The sequence below is a fragment of the Macrotis lagotis genome, chromosome 1 (genome assembly GCF_037893015.1).
Source record: "Macrotis lagotis isolate mMagLag1 chromosome 1, bilby.v1.9.chrom.fasta, whole genome shotgun sequence".
NCBI classification, from domain to species: Eukaryota; Metazoa; Chordata; class Mammalia; order Peramelemorphia; family Peramelidae; genus Macrotis; species Macrotis lagotis.
Genome location: NC_133658.1, coordinates 620,149,047 through 620,166,666, shown reverse-complemented (window position 1 = coordinate 620,166,666; position 17,620 = coordinate 620,149,047). Strand labels below are relative to the sequence as shown.

Sequence of the window (17,620 nt, the reverse complement as noted above, 5' to 3'; positions counted from 1 at the left end):
TTTTTTTGCAAGGTTTTGAGTTTTATACTTTTTTCCCTCCCTTCCTTTACTCCCCCGCACCTGACAGAACGCAATCTAATATATACTCTGGCAGATACAGCGATACTGAATATAGATTCATATTAAATTGTAAGCTTCTTGAGGACAGGGATTTCCTTTTTTTTATTTCTATCCCTGATGATTATGAAGGTTCCTGGCACATAGTGGAGGACTAGTAAATGTTTATTTAATTGAATAGAACTGGTTCTGAGGTTTTTTTATTCAAAAGATTTCATAATTTCATTTCATATGATGCTGATACATTTCCCTAAAAATACACTTATAAACATTTTATAATTGAAGAATTTTCTTATTTTGTTAGTTATCTTCTCAACCTCAAGAAAGTATTTTATACCACTGCAAGGTAAGTTGTAGAGTAAAATCAAAGGTTTAATTAACACCAGTAATTAGTTAACTTGCTTTTTCTACAGGTTCACATGTTTAAAATTTTCTATTAAATGAGGGGTTTTTTTGGATGTTGTTGCTTTGCATAAATAAACACTTTAACTTTTAAATTTTTATAAACCATTGATTGTGACATTTTAAAAGGTAGCAATGCTTATAATTAGAATTGGTCCCAAGGAAGAGCATGCTCTTGGGATTTGTTTGGGGAATTAGGGTATCTGATATGTGTATGCTATATAGCATCCAAAAAAGCTAATATAGTTTTTGCCTGCATTAAGAGAGATAGAGCTTCCATGAAAAGAGAGGTTGTAATCCCATTACAGTCTATCCTATCAGCCCACATCTGGAGTGTTGTATTTAGTTCTGATTTTCATGTTAATATAGAGAACATCCAGAGCTGGTTATCTAGGACAGTGAAAGTCTTTGAATGTTTAACGTGGTGAACAGAAGGCACAGGGTGGAGACAGGATGCTCTCTTCAAATATTTGATGTATCTCTAGGTGGAAGTAGCATCAGTCTTTTTGTCTTGGTCCCTCTAGACAGAACAAGGAATAGCAGCTGAAAGTGACAGATTTATATTTGGTTTAAGAAAAAACAACAACTTCCTATCAGTTAGTGCTTTCAATAAAAAGAAGTATCCTAAATTTCATGGGGATGCTTGGGCGATAGTAGGATTCTCCCTCATTGCAGGTCTTCAATCTAAGGCTAGAAGTTCTCTTAAATCACTTCAGTACTCATAGAATAATATAGTTGCTAACATTCTTTCCATTTGTTATTCTATTTAGTATCAGGAAATGTAGTCACTTGGGGCTCAGGAATGAAATGTTATATAACAATATTTTTGAGGAGTTTTTTGTATATAACAATATTTTTAACAAGGTTTTTAAAAATTCTACACTAACTGCTGACATTATTTCATGCTTTAAGTTTATTTTCATTAGAATGATCTCATTTACCTTTTAACGTGGAAAGATGAGGTGAAGTGACAATAGTTTCCAGTGAAAGTATATACATTTTGGACAAATTTGTGAGCCTACCTTCTCAGGATGCTTTAATATATTTTATATTGACAAGGACAGAATCACAAAATTGTAAACTGAGAGGCAATTTAGATCATTTCATTCAAAGTTCTGTTCTTTGTCCATGAAGCACTTCAACAAATTGGTGTTCTCTGACTTTCTAATGGATGAGATTTAAGGATTTATCTAAGACATGTTGATTATGTAGATTGCATTCTTGTATGCATATATATATATTTAATGTATATGTGTATGAATTTGTATAAATTGTACTTGTATAGGATAAATAGCTAAAGTCAAAAAAGTCTTTTGCAGCAACAGAAACAGATTGCCCCCCAATCTCTGTGTAGAGTGAGAACTAGGTCCATGGACAGAAATGGACAAAAAAATTCATAAATTGAGTGGGAGAAGAGATGGTGCCTCTAATCCAATTGCAAAGGATACTGTCTAATCTGGAAATGAAAGTGCTTACTATTTTTTTCTACCAGAAACCTGCAGATGACTTTCATCAGTCAGATCTATGGTAGCTAAACAAGTTTAGAGAAGGACAGACATTCAGAGGAAAGTAATTTTTACAATGATGCAAGGCTAATGTTTGTTTTTTGTAGTTTGGAAAAAACTGGTTCTCATCAACACAGATTCTTGTCATTAAGTTTTCTTTGTAGGACCAGATGGCTTTAGTGTATATTAAGCCAGGAATTGAATCAAGAAGACTCAACATCCTGAATTCAAACTCAGATATTCATTAGCTAGGTGACCCTGGGTAGGTCACTTAACTTTGTTTGCTTCAGTTTTCCTTATCTATAAAATGAGATGGAGAAGGAAATGGTAAACCACTCCAGTATCTTTGCCAAGAAAATTCCAAATGGGGTTACAGAGAATTGAACATGACTGAAAAGACTGAACATCAACAAATTATGCCAAGGTATTCAATTCTTTCTATCCAGAAAATCTTAGGTTGTGATAAAGATGAAATAAAAATTAAGAAAAGAATTCTTATATATTTAAAAATTGTATACCAAACAATTGCTGGTTATGTGCTATATATATATATATATATATATATATACACATATATATATGTATATATATTAAAGTTCACAAGAAAAAGTTGGTTTGAAAAAAGCTTTGCATGAATTAAATATGACATAACTACTAAGGAAGCTGAATTTTTTAGAACTTTTTTTAAAAGAAATATTTATTTTTTGTTTTACAATTTTTCCCTTATTCTTGCTTCCCTCCCCCCATGCCCCACAGAAGGTAATCTATCAGTCTTTACATTGTTTCCATGGTATACATTGATCCAAGCTGAGTATGATGAGAGAGAAATCATATCCTTAAGGAAGAAAAATGAAGTATAAGAAATAGCAAAATTACATAATGAGATAAATTTTTCACCCCGAAATTGAAGGTAATACTCTTTGGTCTTGGTTCAAACTCCACACTTCCTTCTCTGGATACAGATGGTATTTTCAATCACAGACAGCCCAAAATTGTCCCTGATTGTTGCACTGATGGAATGAGAAGTCCATCAAAGTTTATCATCACCCCAGTGTTGCTGTTAGGGTGTACAATGTTTTTTCTAGTTCTGATCATCTTGCTCAGTATCAGTTCATGCAAATCCTTCCAGGCTTCCCTGAATTCCCATCCCTCCTGGTTTCTAATAGAACAATAGTGTTCCATCACATACATATACCACAGTTTGTTAAGTCATTCCCCAATGGAAGGGCATTCACTTAATTTCCAATTCTTTGCCACCACAAACAGGGTTGCTATGAATATTTTTGTACAAGTGATGTTTTAACCCTTTTTCATCATCTCTTGAGGATATAGACCCAGTAGTGGTATTGCTGGATCAAAGAGTATGCACATTTTTGTTGCCCTTTGGGGATAATTTCAAATTTCTCTCCAGAAAGGTTGGATGAGTTCACCACTCTACCAACAATGTATTAGTATCCCAGATTTCCCACATCCCTTCCAACATTGATCATTATCCTTTCTGATCATATTGTCCAGTCTGAGAGATGTGAGGTGGTACCTCAGAGATGCTTTAATTTGCATTTCTCTAATCACTAGTAATTTAGAACAATTTTTTTTTCATATGACTATGGATTTCTTTGATTTCCTCATCTGTAAATTGCCTTTGCATATCCTTTGGGGAATATCAATTGGGGAATGGCTTGGCTTTTTTTTTTTGAAAATTTGACTCAGTTCTCTGTATATTTCAGAAATGAGTACTTTGTCAGTAAATTGTTTCCCAATTTACTACATTTCTTTTGATCTTGATTACAGTGCTTTTGTCTGTGCAAAAGCTTTTTAGTTTAATGTAGTCAAAATTATCTAGTTTGTTTTTAATTATGTTCTCCATCTCTTCATTGGTCATAAACTGCTTCCCTTTCCATAGATCTGACAGGTATACTCCTCCTTGATCATCTAGTTTGCTTATACAATTATTTTTTATGTCTAAATTCTCTATCTATTTGAAGATGAAAATTTTAAAGTACCTATGATATACTAGGAACCATGATGTGTATCTAGACCACTTACATGATATCTCACAGGGTGCCTTATATTTCATTTGCTAAGTATTAAAATAGACATAGAGCCCTCATCCTGATTATCATTCATCTTACTTTATTTTGTAAGACCACATAAATTGTATATGTTTAGTTCTAGGAAGCACATATCAAAAGAGAGTTGCCTATGAGAAAGTGACTAGAAGGAAGGATGTCAGTATGGATAGAAGACTAAAAATAATATCATATAAAGGATTTGTGGGTGAAATAGAGATGTTTATCCTTTAAAAGACATAGGCAAGACTAATAACTGTTTTCAGATACCTTGTGTATTATCATGTGGAAGAAACAAAAGATCTGGAACAATAAAAGGCAGAATTAGAACCAATAGATAGAAATTACAGGAAGGTTGATTTCAGCTCAATATAAGGAAATATTGCTTAGCAATTTCTTTTCTTGATGGCATTTGTAAATTTCTTTAGAGGCTGGATAGTGGAAAACACTAAAGAATACTTGATACAGGGGCAACTAAATAGTGCAGTGGATAGAGCACCAGATCTGGGAGTCAGAAAGACTGGGTTCAAATCTAGTTTCAGGGAGGTACTATCTGCATGTTCCTGGACAAGTCACTTAAACCTCTTTGTCTTAAAAGAAAGAATAAAAAAGAATACTGACTGTGGACTCAAAAAATCTTAGTTCAGGTTTTACCTTTGCCATTTACCAGCCATGACCTTAGGCAATTTTTTTAACTTTGATGAGTTTCATTTGAAAATAATTGAATTAAAAGTGCCAAGCACACAATTCTTGTGAAGATTATATAAGGCAGCATGCTTATTAATATAAGTATAGTATTATGCAAATGTTGAGAAATATCTAAATTAATTTAAGTATTATAAGTAAATTAGATAGAGTTTTCAGTAATAGAAAACTGCGTCTAAGTTAGCAAGATCCCCATAATAGGTAATTTTCAAACAAAAGAAGATGCAGACTGTGCTAATTCTATGTCAGTTATATTATGAAGGATATTTCTGTGTTTGTTGGGAGCTTGGATTAATTGACCACTAAGATTACTTCCAACTATGATTCTATCATTCTAAGTACTCCAAAGTTAAGGTTAGATTAAGAAAAGTTGTAGAAGGTCCAAGTCACAACCAATAAAAATCCCATTGTCTTTGGATGTTTCATATCTCTATACCATTAAGGACATTATAATACTCTTTTGTTAGTATAATTCACTGAAGAAATCTAGTTTTACTAATATCTATCACACTAGAGCTATATACAACCCATAAAAGAGAACAATACAGTTGGATATAGTGTCCTTTTTTGTATCCTTGATCTACTTCTCTATTTCCTGACCTCCTCTAAGTTTGACTTGTGCCCAGGACAAAACATAAATGGTTAATCAAAATCACAAAAATATCACTTATTAGAAACTTTGGCCATTAAATGATTCCAGTTCATAAACAGGTAAATATGGTAGCAAGAAGATTAAGCAGGCTAACAAAGAAATTGCTCTAGCTATTTTTAAAAAGGGAAATAGTCTAAACTTCTCTGGGGATAGGATACTCATTTAGGTGAGTGGTTGCTCAATATTATGTCCTTTTATGGGTTTCTAAATTGCCTCCTCAAGAATGAATAGTCTTCATTTAATTAAACAAGAAGATGGCTAGATAAATGTCTTAGAAACTTTTCTCATGTATTTCATTTTGGCAGCTACTACTACTTAGAAAATCTCTCCTGTTATATTCTGTCATATTATAGTTTATTGAAATTTCTTATATTGTCTTGAACATGGTAATAGATTTCTTAGGCTTAATCCCTTAATCTTGATTTTTGCGGCTCTGAATTGTTACCATCAGGTAGGTCATTAGAGAGCTTTAATAAAAAGGAGAGTAAAAAATTTACCTTAAGAAATTTCCTAGATAAAGAAGAATGTTTCAAAACTTTGATAAAGCTTTAGCAGAAATGCAACAACCATCAATTTGTTTTATTGTATGCATTTCCAGAATAATTTTAATGCCTCATTTATGTGGAAGGCTGTGTTAGGAGAAAATAATAGATATAACTGTGTTTAGAAAGGATATCACTATAAAGTCTTTGTTGGATTATTTTTTTCATATTTTTTTCCCATAAACAGGCTTTGCAGAGTAGGCAGCATATTCTACCCAACTGGCCCCAGATGGAAACTATTCTCTTGAAATTAGATGGCTTTTTAAGTGTAGCTCTCTACAGCCTACAAGGAAAAAAATCATAAGCCTGAGCAGAATGCATTGAATAACACTGTCATTTAATTCCCCTAGCATCCTACTTAACTGAGTGTTTTAGCTTTTGGCAGTGGAATTTTTCTAATTTAATTAACTCATTAACGTTAGCAGATGACACAGTGTTAAGATTCTCCTTCCTCAATTGCTTATCTAAATATTCCTCTAATCCACTGGGGTTATAGGCGCATCTTATTTATTTATTAGATTTCTACAGTGACTTTCCCCTGAAGGGCTTCAAGGCTGTGTATAGACCCTTTTTATAATGAATCAGAAACATTTTATAAACTTACTAAATAGAAAAAAAAGACAGAAAGAACTAGATAGGGAGAAATAAAAACACAAAGAAAAAGAAAAACAGAAGGAAAGTTCAGAAGAGGTGAGAAGCACAGAAATAGACAATGCACATGTTCTAGTTTAAATCTCTTATTTATAATCCCTAGTGTTTTTGACCATGCAGAAAAGATACCAATGGGATTTGTATGATTAGCCCTGACTTAGTAGGGCAGTATAACAGTATAAGATAAGCTAGCCTTCTCTGAAATCCTCTTTTTTTTCCCTCCAAACTCATTCATTTATTCAATTAAATTCACTCAACAATTAATTTAATTCATTCAACAAGACTACTCCATCTTATGCTTGTTGTCTATGTACAAATATGACATTTACAATACACTGGATTATGTTATTTATACATGATTTTTCTTTCCTACAATATTGTAAATTCCTTGAAGGGAATTTTTTATCATTTATTTAAAAGAACATTTGTTCAGTTCTTATAATGTACGCAGGATGTTGTGCTAGTGTCCTCCAGAGTAAAAGATCTTTACCCTTAAGAAACTTTTGCTCTAAAAGAGAGTAGTGTTCTACATCTGTGCTTCCAATAATGCTTAATAAATACTACTGTTGGTCAAAATAAGTATTTGATCACTATTTGTTAAATGATGAATGAAGAAGATGAGTCTCTCTGATAATGTCAGTTTAATACAGACAGTGTAATGAAGACATGGAGTTGGAGGAATGATCACCTATCTCTGGTGACAGATCACATTCATGAGCACTTGAAAAAGGAGAGAGGAGAGCAGTTTGTCTCCGTCTTATAACTGTAATTCTGGCACCAAAATATTTTGGAATCATTACTAATCTCTCTTGTCTACAATGATTTTCCCCTACCCTACTCTTAACTTCCTATTGCACTTTTAAGCTATCACATGCCCTTATTTTGTGTTATAGTGATTCTATTCACTTTCCTAGAGTGAATTCTATTCATCTCTCCTAGATTGTGAACTTTATGTGAGTAGCAATTTCTAATTTATCTCCCAGCACCGAGGACAGTGCTCATAATATATTTGGTGTTCAGTCTTTGATAAATTTGAATGTACTTTAAGGTTAGTAGGTTTTCTTTTTCTCAAACCCTCAGAAACTTATTTTAGGCCAATTCTTTTTCTGTCTGGCTGTACTGGGCTTTACTATCTGGCTCTACTGGACTTTAGTAGGCAACACTTTATATTTCCCTGACAAAGATTATGCAGCTAAAACATGAGTTAAAGGCTCTAAAATTAGATCTTGCTTGAGTTTTTCAGTCTCTAAATGTAGAAGGTCAGATGTCTATTGAAACAGTGAGTCCATAAGGCAGTCCTGCTTTGGAACTGTTTAGCATTTAAATCATCAACCTAGGGCTGTTGAGTATCCTGAGTAGGGAGTTAAATGTGGATGTACCCATGAAAGTATTTTCACAAACCAATTTTTATCATCATGCAGAATTTTCTCCCACTTTACAGTGATGGACTATTGTTACATCCCTTTGAGACTGTTTCCAACTGCTAAACTCTCTGACAGAGATGAAGAACATTGCATTTGGGAAATCTGCCTTTCAGAACTATTACCCTTCAGTTTTCCAATGGTCAATCTGCTCCAGGATGCTTTTGATGATTGTAGAAGGCTCTTTAGCATTGAAAAACACATGAATTCAAATCTGTTCACTTATGTCTAGATCCTAAAGACAATTCTCTTTTCCATTAATTTCTGATATCGTTGCATCAGTCTACTCAAAGGCATGAACTCTACCCATGAAATCAGTGTCAGAGGCCTAAACCATCCAATGTGTCTTCTAATAAAAATCAATATGAAGACATAAATCAAACTGGACTTACACATGTTTAATTGAATGGAATGAAACAGGCTTTTGGAATGAATTTGGGTCCCATATAGTCAAGTTAATAATTGTAAAGAAAAGGAAATAAAATTAAAACACATCTGAGCTATTGACACTCATCATTCTTCTCCTCAAATCCAGAATCCTTTCCCCTTAGAATATTTCTACTCTTTGATTTGAGGAAAGGGTGTGGCATATGAAGAGATGAGAGAATGGAGAAAGAATTTTATGAATAATGAAACCTGATCATTTTAGCCCTTTAGAATTTATATTAATCTTTTAATTTTTGAACTTATATTTATTATATAGTATGATACCAAAATTAGTGGAAAAACCATTTAGTATGTAGATCTTATTTTTAGGTTTTTTTTCAAGGCAGTGGGGTTAAGTGGCTTACCCAAGGCCGCACAGCTAGGTAATTATTAAGTGTCTGAGGCCAGATTTGAACTCAGGTACACCTGACTCCAGGGCCGATGCTCTATCTACTGAGCCACCTAGCCACCCCTAGTATGTAGATCTAACACTTTTTCCCACTGATACAAATTTTTACTTTAAAGTAAGACTTCATATGTTTTTGACATAGAGTAGTAAAGACATAGAGAGGTTCTGTAAGTGATTAAAAGACAATGTTTACATTTAGGATATCCTTTCCTTTCAGGTTTTGAGTTTGAGTATTTAACTAGTTTTTATAGGAAAAGGACCAGTTTACTGCCTAATCTATATTATAACCTAAACTAATTGATCCTTTCTCCCCACGGGCATATTTGAAAACTCACAAAAAGGAGGGGAGACTGAGTGAAGGGTAGTGGATTAAAAGTACACTAGTCTTGTGTGAGTCACTGTCTAGAAGCTAATTGTTGCTTTGATTTAACCTGGTCTGATTTTTAGGGTAAAGGTAGATTTGTCAAAAGAATCTGGCTATTCAATTGATATTTCAAAGCAGGGGAGGAAAAATAAATCAAGGGAGGATGGAAATCAATTTAGATAGAAGATTTTCTTTATTTTAATCTCAAAACGTGCACAAGCAAATATAGGGTGTAAAATATGCCTTGAACGTTTCCTTTAATAGTATTATTCAATTATTGTTCCTCTAATACTATGCTGCCTGTTAAAGTTTAAGTGCAAATAGGAATTACTGGCATCATTAGAAATGTTCAAAAGATCTATCTAATACTTTGGACCATTTAAACTGCAAAGAAAATTATAAGGAAATTTATTTAGACTGACTCAGAGTTTTAAATATCTGGAAATGAAAGTTTCATTAGCTGGCAATAGAATTGCAAAGAAAATAATCTACAGTCATTGTAGCTTAAAAGAAAGCTTAATTTCCTCTCTTTTATAAGGTTTCTTACTACTTCTATTCTTACCACTTAGAAAGGGGCAAGATTAAATTTACCAAACATTTTTGCTTTATTCATGCATTTATGCTCTTTTTAACTTAATAATATGGGGAGTCAGTTCATCAACAAATATTTGCTCAATACTTTTTAGTGTTTAATTAGAGGGAAACAAAGACAGGTAAATAAATAAATAAATGCTCCATGCTCTTTAGAAGAATAGATTCTAGTAGGGGAAACAAATATAAATGAAATGCATATGCTGAGTAGTATATAATGATATATATGTATATATATATATATATATATATACATAGTAAGATATATAAGTAGTAGTACTAAGATACATGCTGAATAGATGAAGATAATCTGAAATATGAAAGTATTTACAATTGGAAGGATTGATGAGATCTGAATTTAAAAGAAAGTCTGGAAACTTAAAAGGTGCTGGGTCAAAGCATTTTAGACCTGGAGAATAATCAGGGGGGAAAAATCATGGTGACAGGAGATAAAGTGCTATTTTAAGGGAAATAAAAGCATGGCAATGTAGCTGGATCACAATGTGTGTTTGTGTGTGTGTGTGTTTGTGTGTGTGTGTGTTGTGTGTTGGAAAGTAAGACGAATGAAAAGTAGGTCTGAGTCAATGTCAATTGTTGGGGAGAGGTCAAAGATTGAGAAAAAAGATCATTAGAAATGGTAATGAAAAGAGTTTGTTGCTAGCTTGAATGAAGGGATCAAATGCCAGAATGCAGAAGGTTTAGAAGGAAACAAGAGGAGAGGAATCAGAGGTTCCAGTTTTAAAGTACTTTCTTAAGGAGGTTAACTATCAGATAGTGGAAGTTTATAGAAAAATAGCTGATGAAAAGTAGCATAGCAAATGAAGAAAGGAAGAAGGGTGGTTGTCAGAGTCAGGTGGACTACTTGTCAACCAGACCCTGAAATTCATGGATAAGGAAAAATCTTTGAATTGTCTTTTCCAGGTTCAATATCAACTGAAATTGAACAAGATAGTTTCTCTATTAATAATTAGTATGTTTGCCTAGAAAATGTTAGATAAAATTCCTTAATTTAAAAAAAAATCTCTCCTGAGGCTTTTTCTTGATGCTTCTAGCTGCTAATGCCTTCTCCTCCACATAATGACTTATATTTATTTTATGTTTATTTTTATTAGTGAGGCATCATCATGTAGTGGAGAGGGCTGACCTTGGAGCCAGGAATATCTGTGTCTTGTCTTTAATGCTTATTAGCTGTGTGACCCTAACCAAGTCTTAATCTTTTAATGTTCTAGACAACTCTCTAACAAGGGGCAGACAAGAGCATCACTTGCCTGACCAGATTGTTTTTGTACTATCCAAGCTATAATGTAATAGAATATAAAATATTGTTTACATTTTTAAATGCAATGATTTATTTAAAAAAATATAAGACCCATTCTCAATTCAGAGGCTAAGCAGACAGCGGTCTAGATCTTCTCTTTATGTTGTAGTTTTCCAACCCCTGCCTTATAACCAACAATATCACAGGTCCAGTTTTTATGCTTCTATTTTAAAAATACTTACTGAATTTCCCCACATAAAAAATGCACTCTGTTTTGAAAAATTTGTAGTCTAAAAACTAGAAATGTTTCATACAGTGGTTGTAGTTTTTTACTTGCATTTCCCACTTTTTCTGCACTTGTTTTTGTGCTCATTGTTTCACATTTGTTACCAATATGTAAGTTGCATTTTGCCACACTCTGCCCAGAAATGACTCAGAAAAGATTTTCATACAGAATTCAAGTTCAAAGTGATATGGTTTGCAAAAATGAATGGAAATCATGCTGCTGAACATCAGTCTGGTCCTCCTCCAACTAAGAAAACAATTTGAGACTGGCTATAGGAAGAAGAAACCCTACTGAAAATGCCTTGGGCAGAAGAAGGCCATGAGAGGCAAGTCAGCCAAATGGCCTTAGAGAGGGGATTGAAGAGATGGTTTGAAGAGCAAAGGGCAAGTGGAATTCCTGTGTCCACAAAGCTGGTTCTGGTAGGAAGAATTTCTGATGAAAAAAAAGTGACTGGTTTCAAAGGAGAACACGACTGCTGCTTCAGGTTCATGAAATGGAATGGACTAAGCATGCGTCCATGCACCAGACTTGCCCAGGGAGTGCTTGTGGTCAGCCACAGACCAGAGCACAGGCTGGAGAGCAGTCAGAGCCTCTCCTAAGACAATGATAGGTCAAAAGAAACCACAGATGAGGACAAGCTAATGGATGAAGAATTTTGACAGTGCTAACTTTGAGTTTCTGAAAGCTCTTTGCAGTTGTAGTTGAACTAAGTGGAGAATTCAAGTCTAGAGTTAAAAAGCTCCTGGGAGCATCTTCTAATATCAGCAATGTGTATACTTTGTGGTGAGAATATTTGTCAGTTGCTTTGAAAAGAATTTCTGTGGATATAACTGTATGTGTCCGGTTTTACCCCTTTTCCCAAGTATCTTCCTTTGTAACCTATTATAATAACAGTAATTTCTACCATTAGAATCAGTGCTTAAGGATTAAAACATTCATAACTGGAAACATAGAAATTAAGGAAACTGGCCTATCTGGAATGAATTAAGAAATGGTCTTGAATGTCAGGATAAAGAATTTGGATTTTTATCCTACCTGCATTAGGGAACCATGGAAATAGCACAATGAGATAGATGTTTTTTGAAATTCAGTCTGGGAATGGTATTTAGAATCAATTGAAAGATGATATAGACATGTGCCAAACTTGGTGTTGTCAATATAAATATGAAAAACAGACTTTGTCCCCAAGGGGTCATACCATTTAGCATTAGCACCTAACTATTTTACTCAAGGTAGGACAATCAAATGAAATGATGTAAAGAAAAGCAAGGTGTAAATAGCCAATGCTTTAAGCATTTAAAATTGTAACATTTGATTATTTTATTATAATCCTCTACTTAGGTTTCCAATAAAAATCAATTAATCTGACACTCATTTAACATGAAATATCTGTTAAATGACTACATTTCTACCAAGAATATCATTATCATTTAAGTTCATGACTACTACAAGTTACTGAGGAATCTTTTGGATAATCAAGAAAGATTAAATTATGCTCTGTAGAGTTTTAATGTTAAGTGAATTTTAATTTATTCTAATCTTTGAAAATTGCTAACATGATGATAATATTAAAATAACTCATCTAGCAATTAAAGATTTGCAAAGTTCTTTCCTCACAACAACCTGATGAGATAGATCATTGCATGTGTGATTGTCCCCATTTTACAAATGAGGAAACTGAGTGGCTTATCCATGGTCATATTTCCAGTAAATTTTGGAGTCAAGATTTGACTCCAAGGCTCTTCTGATGCCAAGTTGAGGCAGAAGTCTTTCTGTAAACATTTGTTGTTGACAATACATCTTTAGTTTTCTTTCTCTGTCTAGCAGTTTTAAAGGGAATGTATTCTCATCAAATACTCACAAGGAATGGAATTTGAAAACTTGAATTTTAATGATAATTTTAACATTTGGAGAGGTAAAATTACTTTGCTTTTCCCCTCAATGAGTCTCAGGTAGTATGAGCTCAGTAAATATCAGTTGCAGGGGACAGTTTTGTCAATTTGGTTTCAAAGAATTTGCAGAAAGCATCCATTACATAGTAACAGAGTGAGTCATGCCAATAGCAAGAGGCTGGTGTGGAATATGTGTGGCATGAAATGGGCTGTTTGTTTTTTTCCACAGTCTGATGATTAGCCCTGCAAACCCATTCCCCAGCTCTGTTAGCAAAAACCTATAAAAACACTGGGACCTCAATAAAGTCAGTCACCAGTGTTAGCAACCCCTCAAGGGTATGGGAGTTGCAAAAAGCCCAGTTCTCTACCTATCATTTGTGTATGGTTAGAGAGTTAATACTGAATGTTCAAAAATTGTTAATGTGGATAGTAGAACACATGTTCCTTTTTTGCAGTGACCCTGGAAACAGCCTGAGATTTCTTAAAAATCAGAAAGGAAAATAAATACTTTCATCCATGGAGGGGAAAAGACAGCTCGAGAAAAGGGACATTGGAAAAAGGTTGTCTCTAGACAGCAGTCTTGTGGTAAGTACTAAAATATTCATTTACTACTCTATATGTTTTGGCTTAAAAGGCATTATTCTTTGACTGTTATTTCCTGAACCATGTGCCTTTGAAACTACCATTCCCCCATTAGCAGCATCCCTGGGGATTTCCTTTCAGTTACTTTTTACAAATTCAAAAGGTAGCAAATTATAGGAATGTTTGTCTAGTATCTTAATAGGTGAGTGTCATAATCTATCAACATTATATATAATTACTGTAATTCCATCTAAAGGAGACATCACCCCCCACAAAACTTCACTATATGGTTATTGCTAACTATAAGACCTCTATATAGAGTTCTCCCATCACAAATTTATCCTCATGTTATAGACCAGTCTAATAAGAATCTCTAGTAATAATTTGGCTCCTGAAATTTGGAGGTAGGCATGTGGGTTAGTTAAATGGAATATCAACTTTTTCTTTCCAAGTTTCTGTGCAGATGTGAGTTGTTTTTGAAAAACCACCATATTTGTAGTCATGGAGATTGATCCTATCTGTGGAAAGAGACTAAGCTATTTCTCATTCAGAAGTTCACCAACTCTTTCTCCCTTTTGGGGACACATTTGTTTCAGCTAATCTTTGTCAATTCACTGCTCATGGAGAGAAAGAGTTAATAGAATGAAGTGGGCTGTTTCCTTTTCTATGGACCCAGAGAGTTGTAGAGTTGTAGCTCTTTTTTTTGGCTTCCAAGATTAGATTTTGTAAATCATGATTTTGAGACCCTTTAGTTGTTCTATTCTAAGTCTCTAGAATAGTGGTGACCTCTTCAGATGCTGTGGTCTTCACCTCTTCAACTATTCGAAGAGGGGTACTTCTGGGAATTATAAAAGGTAGTAGCATAGAGGCCAGCCTCAGGTCACATTTCTTTCTGAATATTAGATTCAAGCTCTGAATATAAAGGCAGATGTAGGGGTACATGTGAATTATACATTAAGAATCACCTTGCCATTTTACAAGTTCATTGTCTTATTCTAATCTCTTTTCCCAATATAATGAACCACTTCTAGTTTGTTTCCTAGTTCTTTCCATCTCCAGATAGAAAAGAAGTGAAAAACATATTATATATGTACATATGTATGTGTGTGTGTGTGTGCACACACACATATGGAGCATTTGAAAGGAATGGATAGAAGTAAAGGGTTGACAATCAAGGAGATTTTCCTTCAATTCCTTGTTACCATCAGTTGAAAATAGGCATGTGAAATTTTCTTGACATGCAAATATAATCACAGGGACAATATTTTGAATCAGAAGAATTGATCATTGTTTATACCATATGATTTGAATTGGCACCAAGAAAGTCTCCCTACCTCCATATAACTCCCTAGATAGATTGCCACTGATAATTTTGGTAAAATTAAGATTTGGCATTGTCCCTTATTCATAAAGAAGTTCATAAAATTTTAGAAAAAGCAAGGAAAGAAAGCTTACTCTACTTGTTCAGGTGATCTTGAGTAAGTCATTTAAACTTGATGTTTCTGTCTTTCCTCATTTGTCAAATGAGGACAATGACATCTGCCTTACCTACCTCATAGGGATGTGTTGTGGGGATCAAATGAGATTAAAAAATAAGAAGGCACTTTGTTAACCATAGAGCATTGAGCTGTAGTCATTTTCATCATCAATCATGGATAAGATACAATGTCTCTCAATTAAAAGTCTTAAAGCATGGATTCAAAATGAAGAATAGATTTTAGGGAGTCTGTGAAATTGAATGAGAAAAAATTACATTTTTTCCACTAACTGCTTACTGAAATTTAACATTTACTTCAAATATGATTGTTAGCAACAAAACAGTATTCTAAGAAAGTAGTCCCAGAGGCTCTACCAAATTATGAAAATGGTCCCTCTCTCCTCTCTGCTTCTCTCTTTTTCTGTTTTTCTGCCTCTATCTCTATCTTTCTCTGTGTCTTTGTCTCTATCTCTCTGTCTGTCCTGTCTCTGCCTCTGTCTCTGTGTCTCTGTCTCTGTCTCTCTCTCTCTGTCTCTCTCTCTCTCTCTCTCTCTCTCTCTCTCTCTCTCTCTCTCTCTCTCTCTCTCTCTCTCATCTCTCTGTCTCTCTTCCCTTAAAAACCCCTGCCTTGAGCCTTTCCAAGTAACAGTTGAATGCATGCCTTGTACCTACAAATCCAAACCATGTGGAGTTTTAGAAAGAGCACTTTTATTAGCTAGCCCACAATTTGTGCCTGAATTTCAGGGGAGTTGGATCACAGATAGGGGAGAAAGCACAAAAAAGGGTGGAGAGGTAGTGAAAAGGTCCTAAAGATTAACTGAGGCAACTGAGAATGTTTAATTTGGAAAAGCAAAAACTTCGGGGCAGGAACTTGATATAGTTATCTTTAAGTGTTTGAAGACAGATTAAATTTGTTCTACATGTTCTCACATCAAAATTAGGAGCAATGAATACAAGTTGGAAAAAAAAAAAGGTTTCCTCTCAAAAAAAAAAGGAAAAATTTTCTAACAATTAGATATTTACCAAAAGGTCCTGGACTGCCTTGAGGAGCAAAAATTTCACTCTCATTGAAGGTGCTCAAGTAAAAGCTGAAAAATTTCTTATTGAATGTGCTGTTGCGGGGATTCTTGTTCATTCTTCCATTTCTTGACTCCAAACTTTTTTTCTACTTTCCCCATACCCAATGCCTGCAATGCTCTCCCTACGTCTCTCTACCTTCTATCTTCTTGTCTTTTTTCAAGCTACCAAAGCTAAAACCTAAGCCACCTGAAATCATACCTTATTTTTTCCATTCCCACTTAATACTGGTACCTTCCCTTTTGTGATTACCCTATCTTAGTAGGAAGTTCCTTTCCTCTCAGGGGTTTACCATATCAGTGCTAAATATACTATATCAATCCATTTAGTCTACTATAGACTTCCAAACTGAAGAGATAGTCAAACCCTAGTCTCCCAGGTAGGAGGGATTCCAGGTTTATACAAAACATGCCTAGCTCTTCAATTAGAAGAGATCCTCAAAGACAAAGACTTTACTGTTTTTTGTATCACCAACACTCAGCAGAGTAAACATTTGATAAGAGCTTCTTTCCTTGACTCCATGTATGGGTTGAAGGACCTGACTTCTGCAGTATCTGCTACCTTTGCGATTCTGTGCCTAGGACAGAGCAAGAAAATTAAAATATATTTGGTGATTGAAAGTAAACTTCCCCATTCCATGAATAATCAACTGTTTGTAAGTAAGTACATGAAATTTAGTCATATTACTATTGCCAGATAGGACTTTGTTCACACAAGCCCACAGACCTAGGATTTGGGGTTCCTGGTTATTTCTTTGTTTTGGAAAATGAATATCATTTAGTTGACTTTCATGGATTGACATCATTTAAAATTTCAATTGCAATGAGATTGTGGTACTAAACTCTGACTTGGAGAAAATGGTTTCTCTAAGAATTCATGATATCTTGTATAGAAGATTTTTTAAAAACCATTGTATTTTCCTTTGATTATCTAGAATCAAATTCTATTAGTGACACATTTACTCCCCTAAAGTAGGCAACCCTGAGATAAAACATGTTCATACATGGTTGCATGCTCTCATTAGTATATGGTGGGTGCTTAATAGCTGCTAATAATGGGAAAAATTACTTGCCATAATATGGTTTGTGCCAAGTGAATCTAACATGATCCTGCATGTTATGTGCTGCCCTTCATGTAGGAAAAGGCATAGCATAATAAATACCAGGATTGGAATCATAGAAAAAGACTTGGGTTTGAATCTTTCTTTGACACTGTTTCTCCTTAGACTATTCATTTAAATTCTCTGTTACTCAG

The 17,620-nt window shown here is 34.2% G+C and overlaps 1 protein-coding gene across 11 annotated transcripts in view; it reads left to right on the top strand.

The window, feature by feature from the left end:
- The window catches only part of NCKAP5 (NCK associated protein 5), a 1,109,295-nt gene that overhangs the window by 165,405 nt on the left and 926,270 nt on the right, over positions 1–17,620 (top strand). For 9 of the 11 annotated variants that reach the window (XM_074215032.1, XM_074215034.1, XM_074215031.1 and 6 more), the window contains one exon: positions 13,686–13,815. In XM_074215032.1, the coding sequence (XP_074071133.1) occupies positions 13,747–13,815 (69 nt within the window). In that variant the 5' untranslated portion in view covers positions 13,686–13,746. Of the gene's footprint in view, positions 1–13,685; positions 13,816–17,620 lie in introns of those variants that run through there. The other 2 variants (XM_074215036.1, XM_074215037.1) reach the window with 2 other exon arrangements.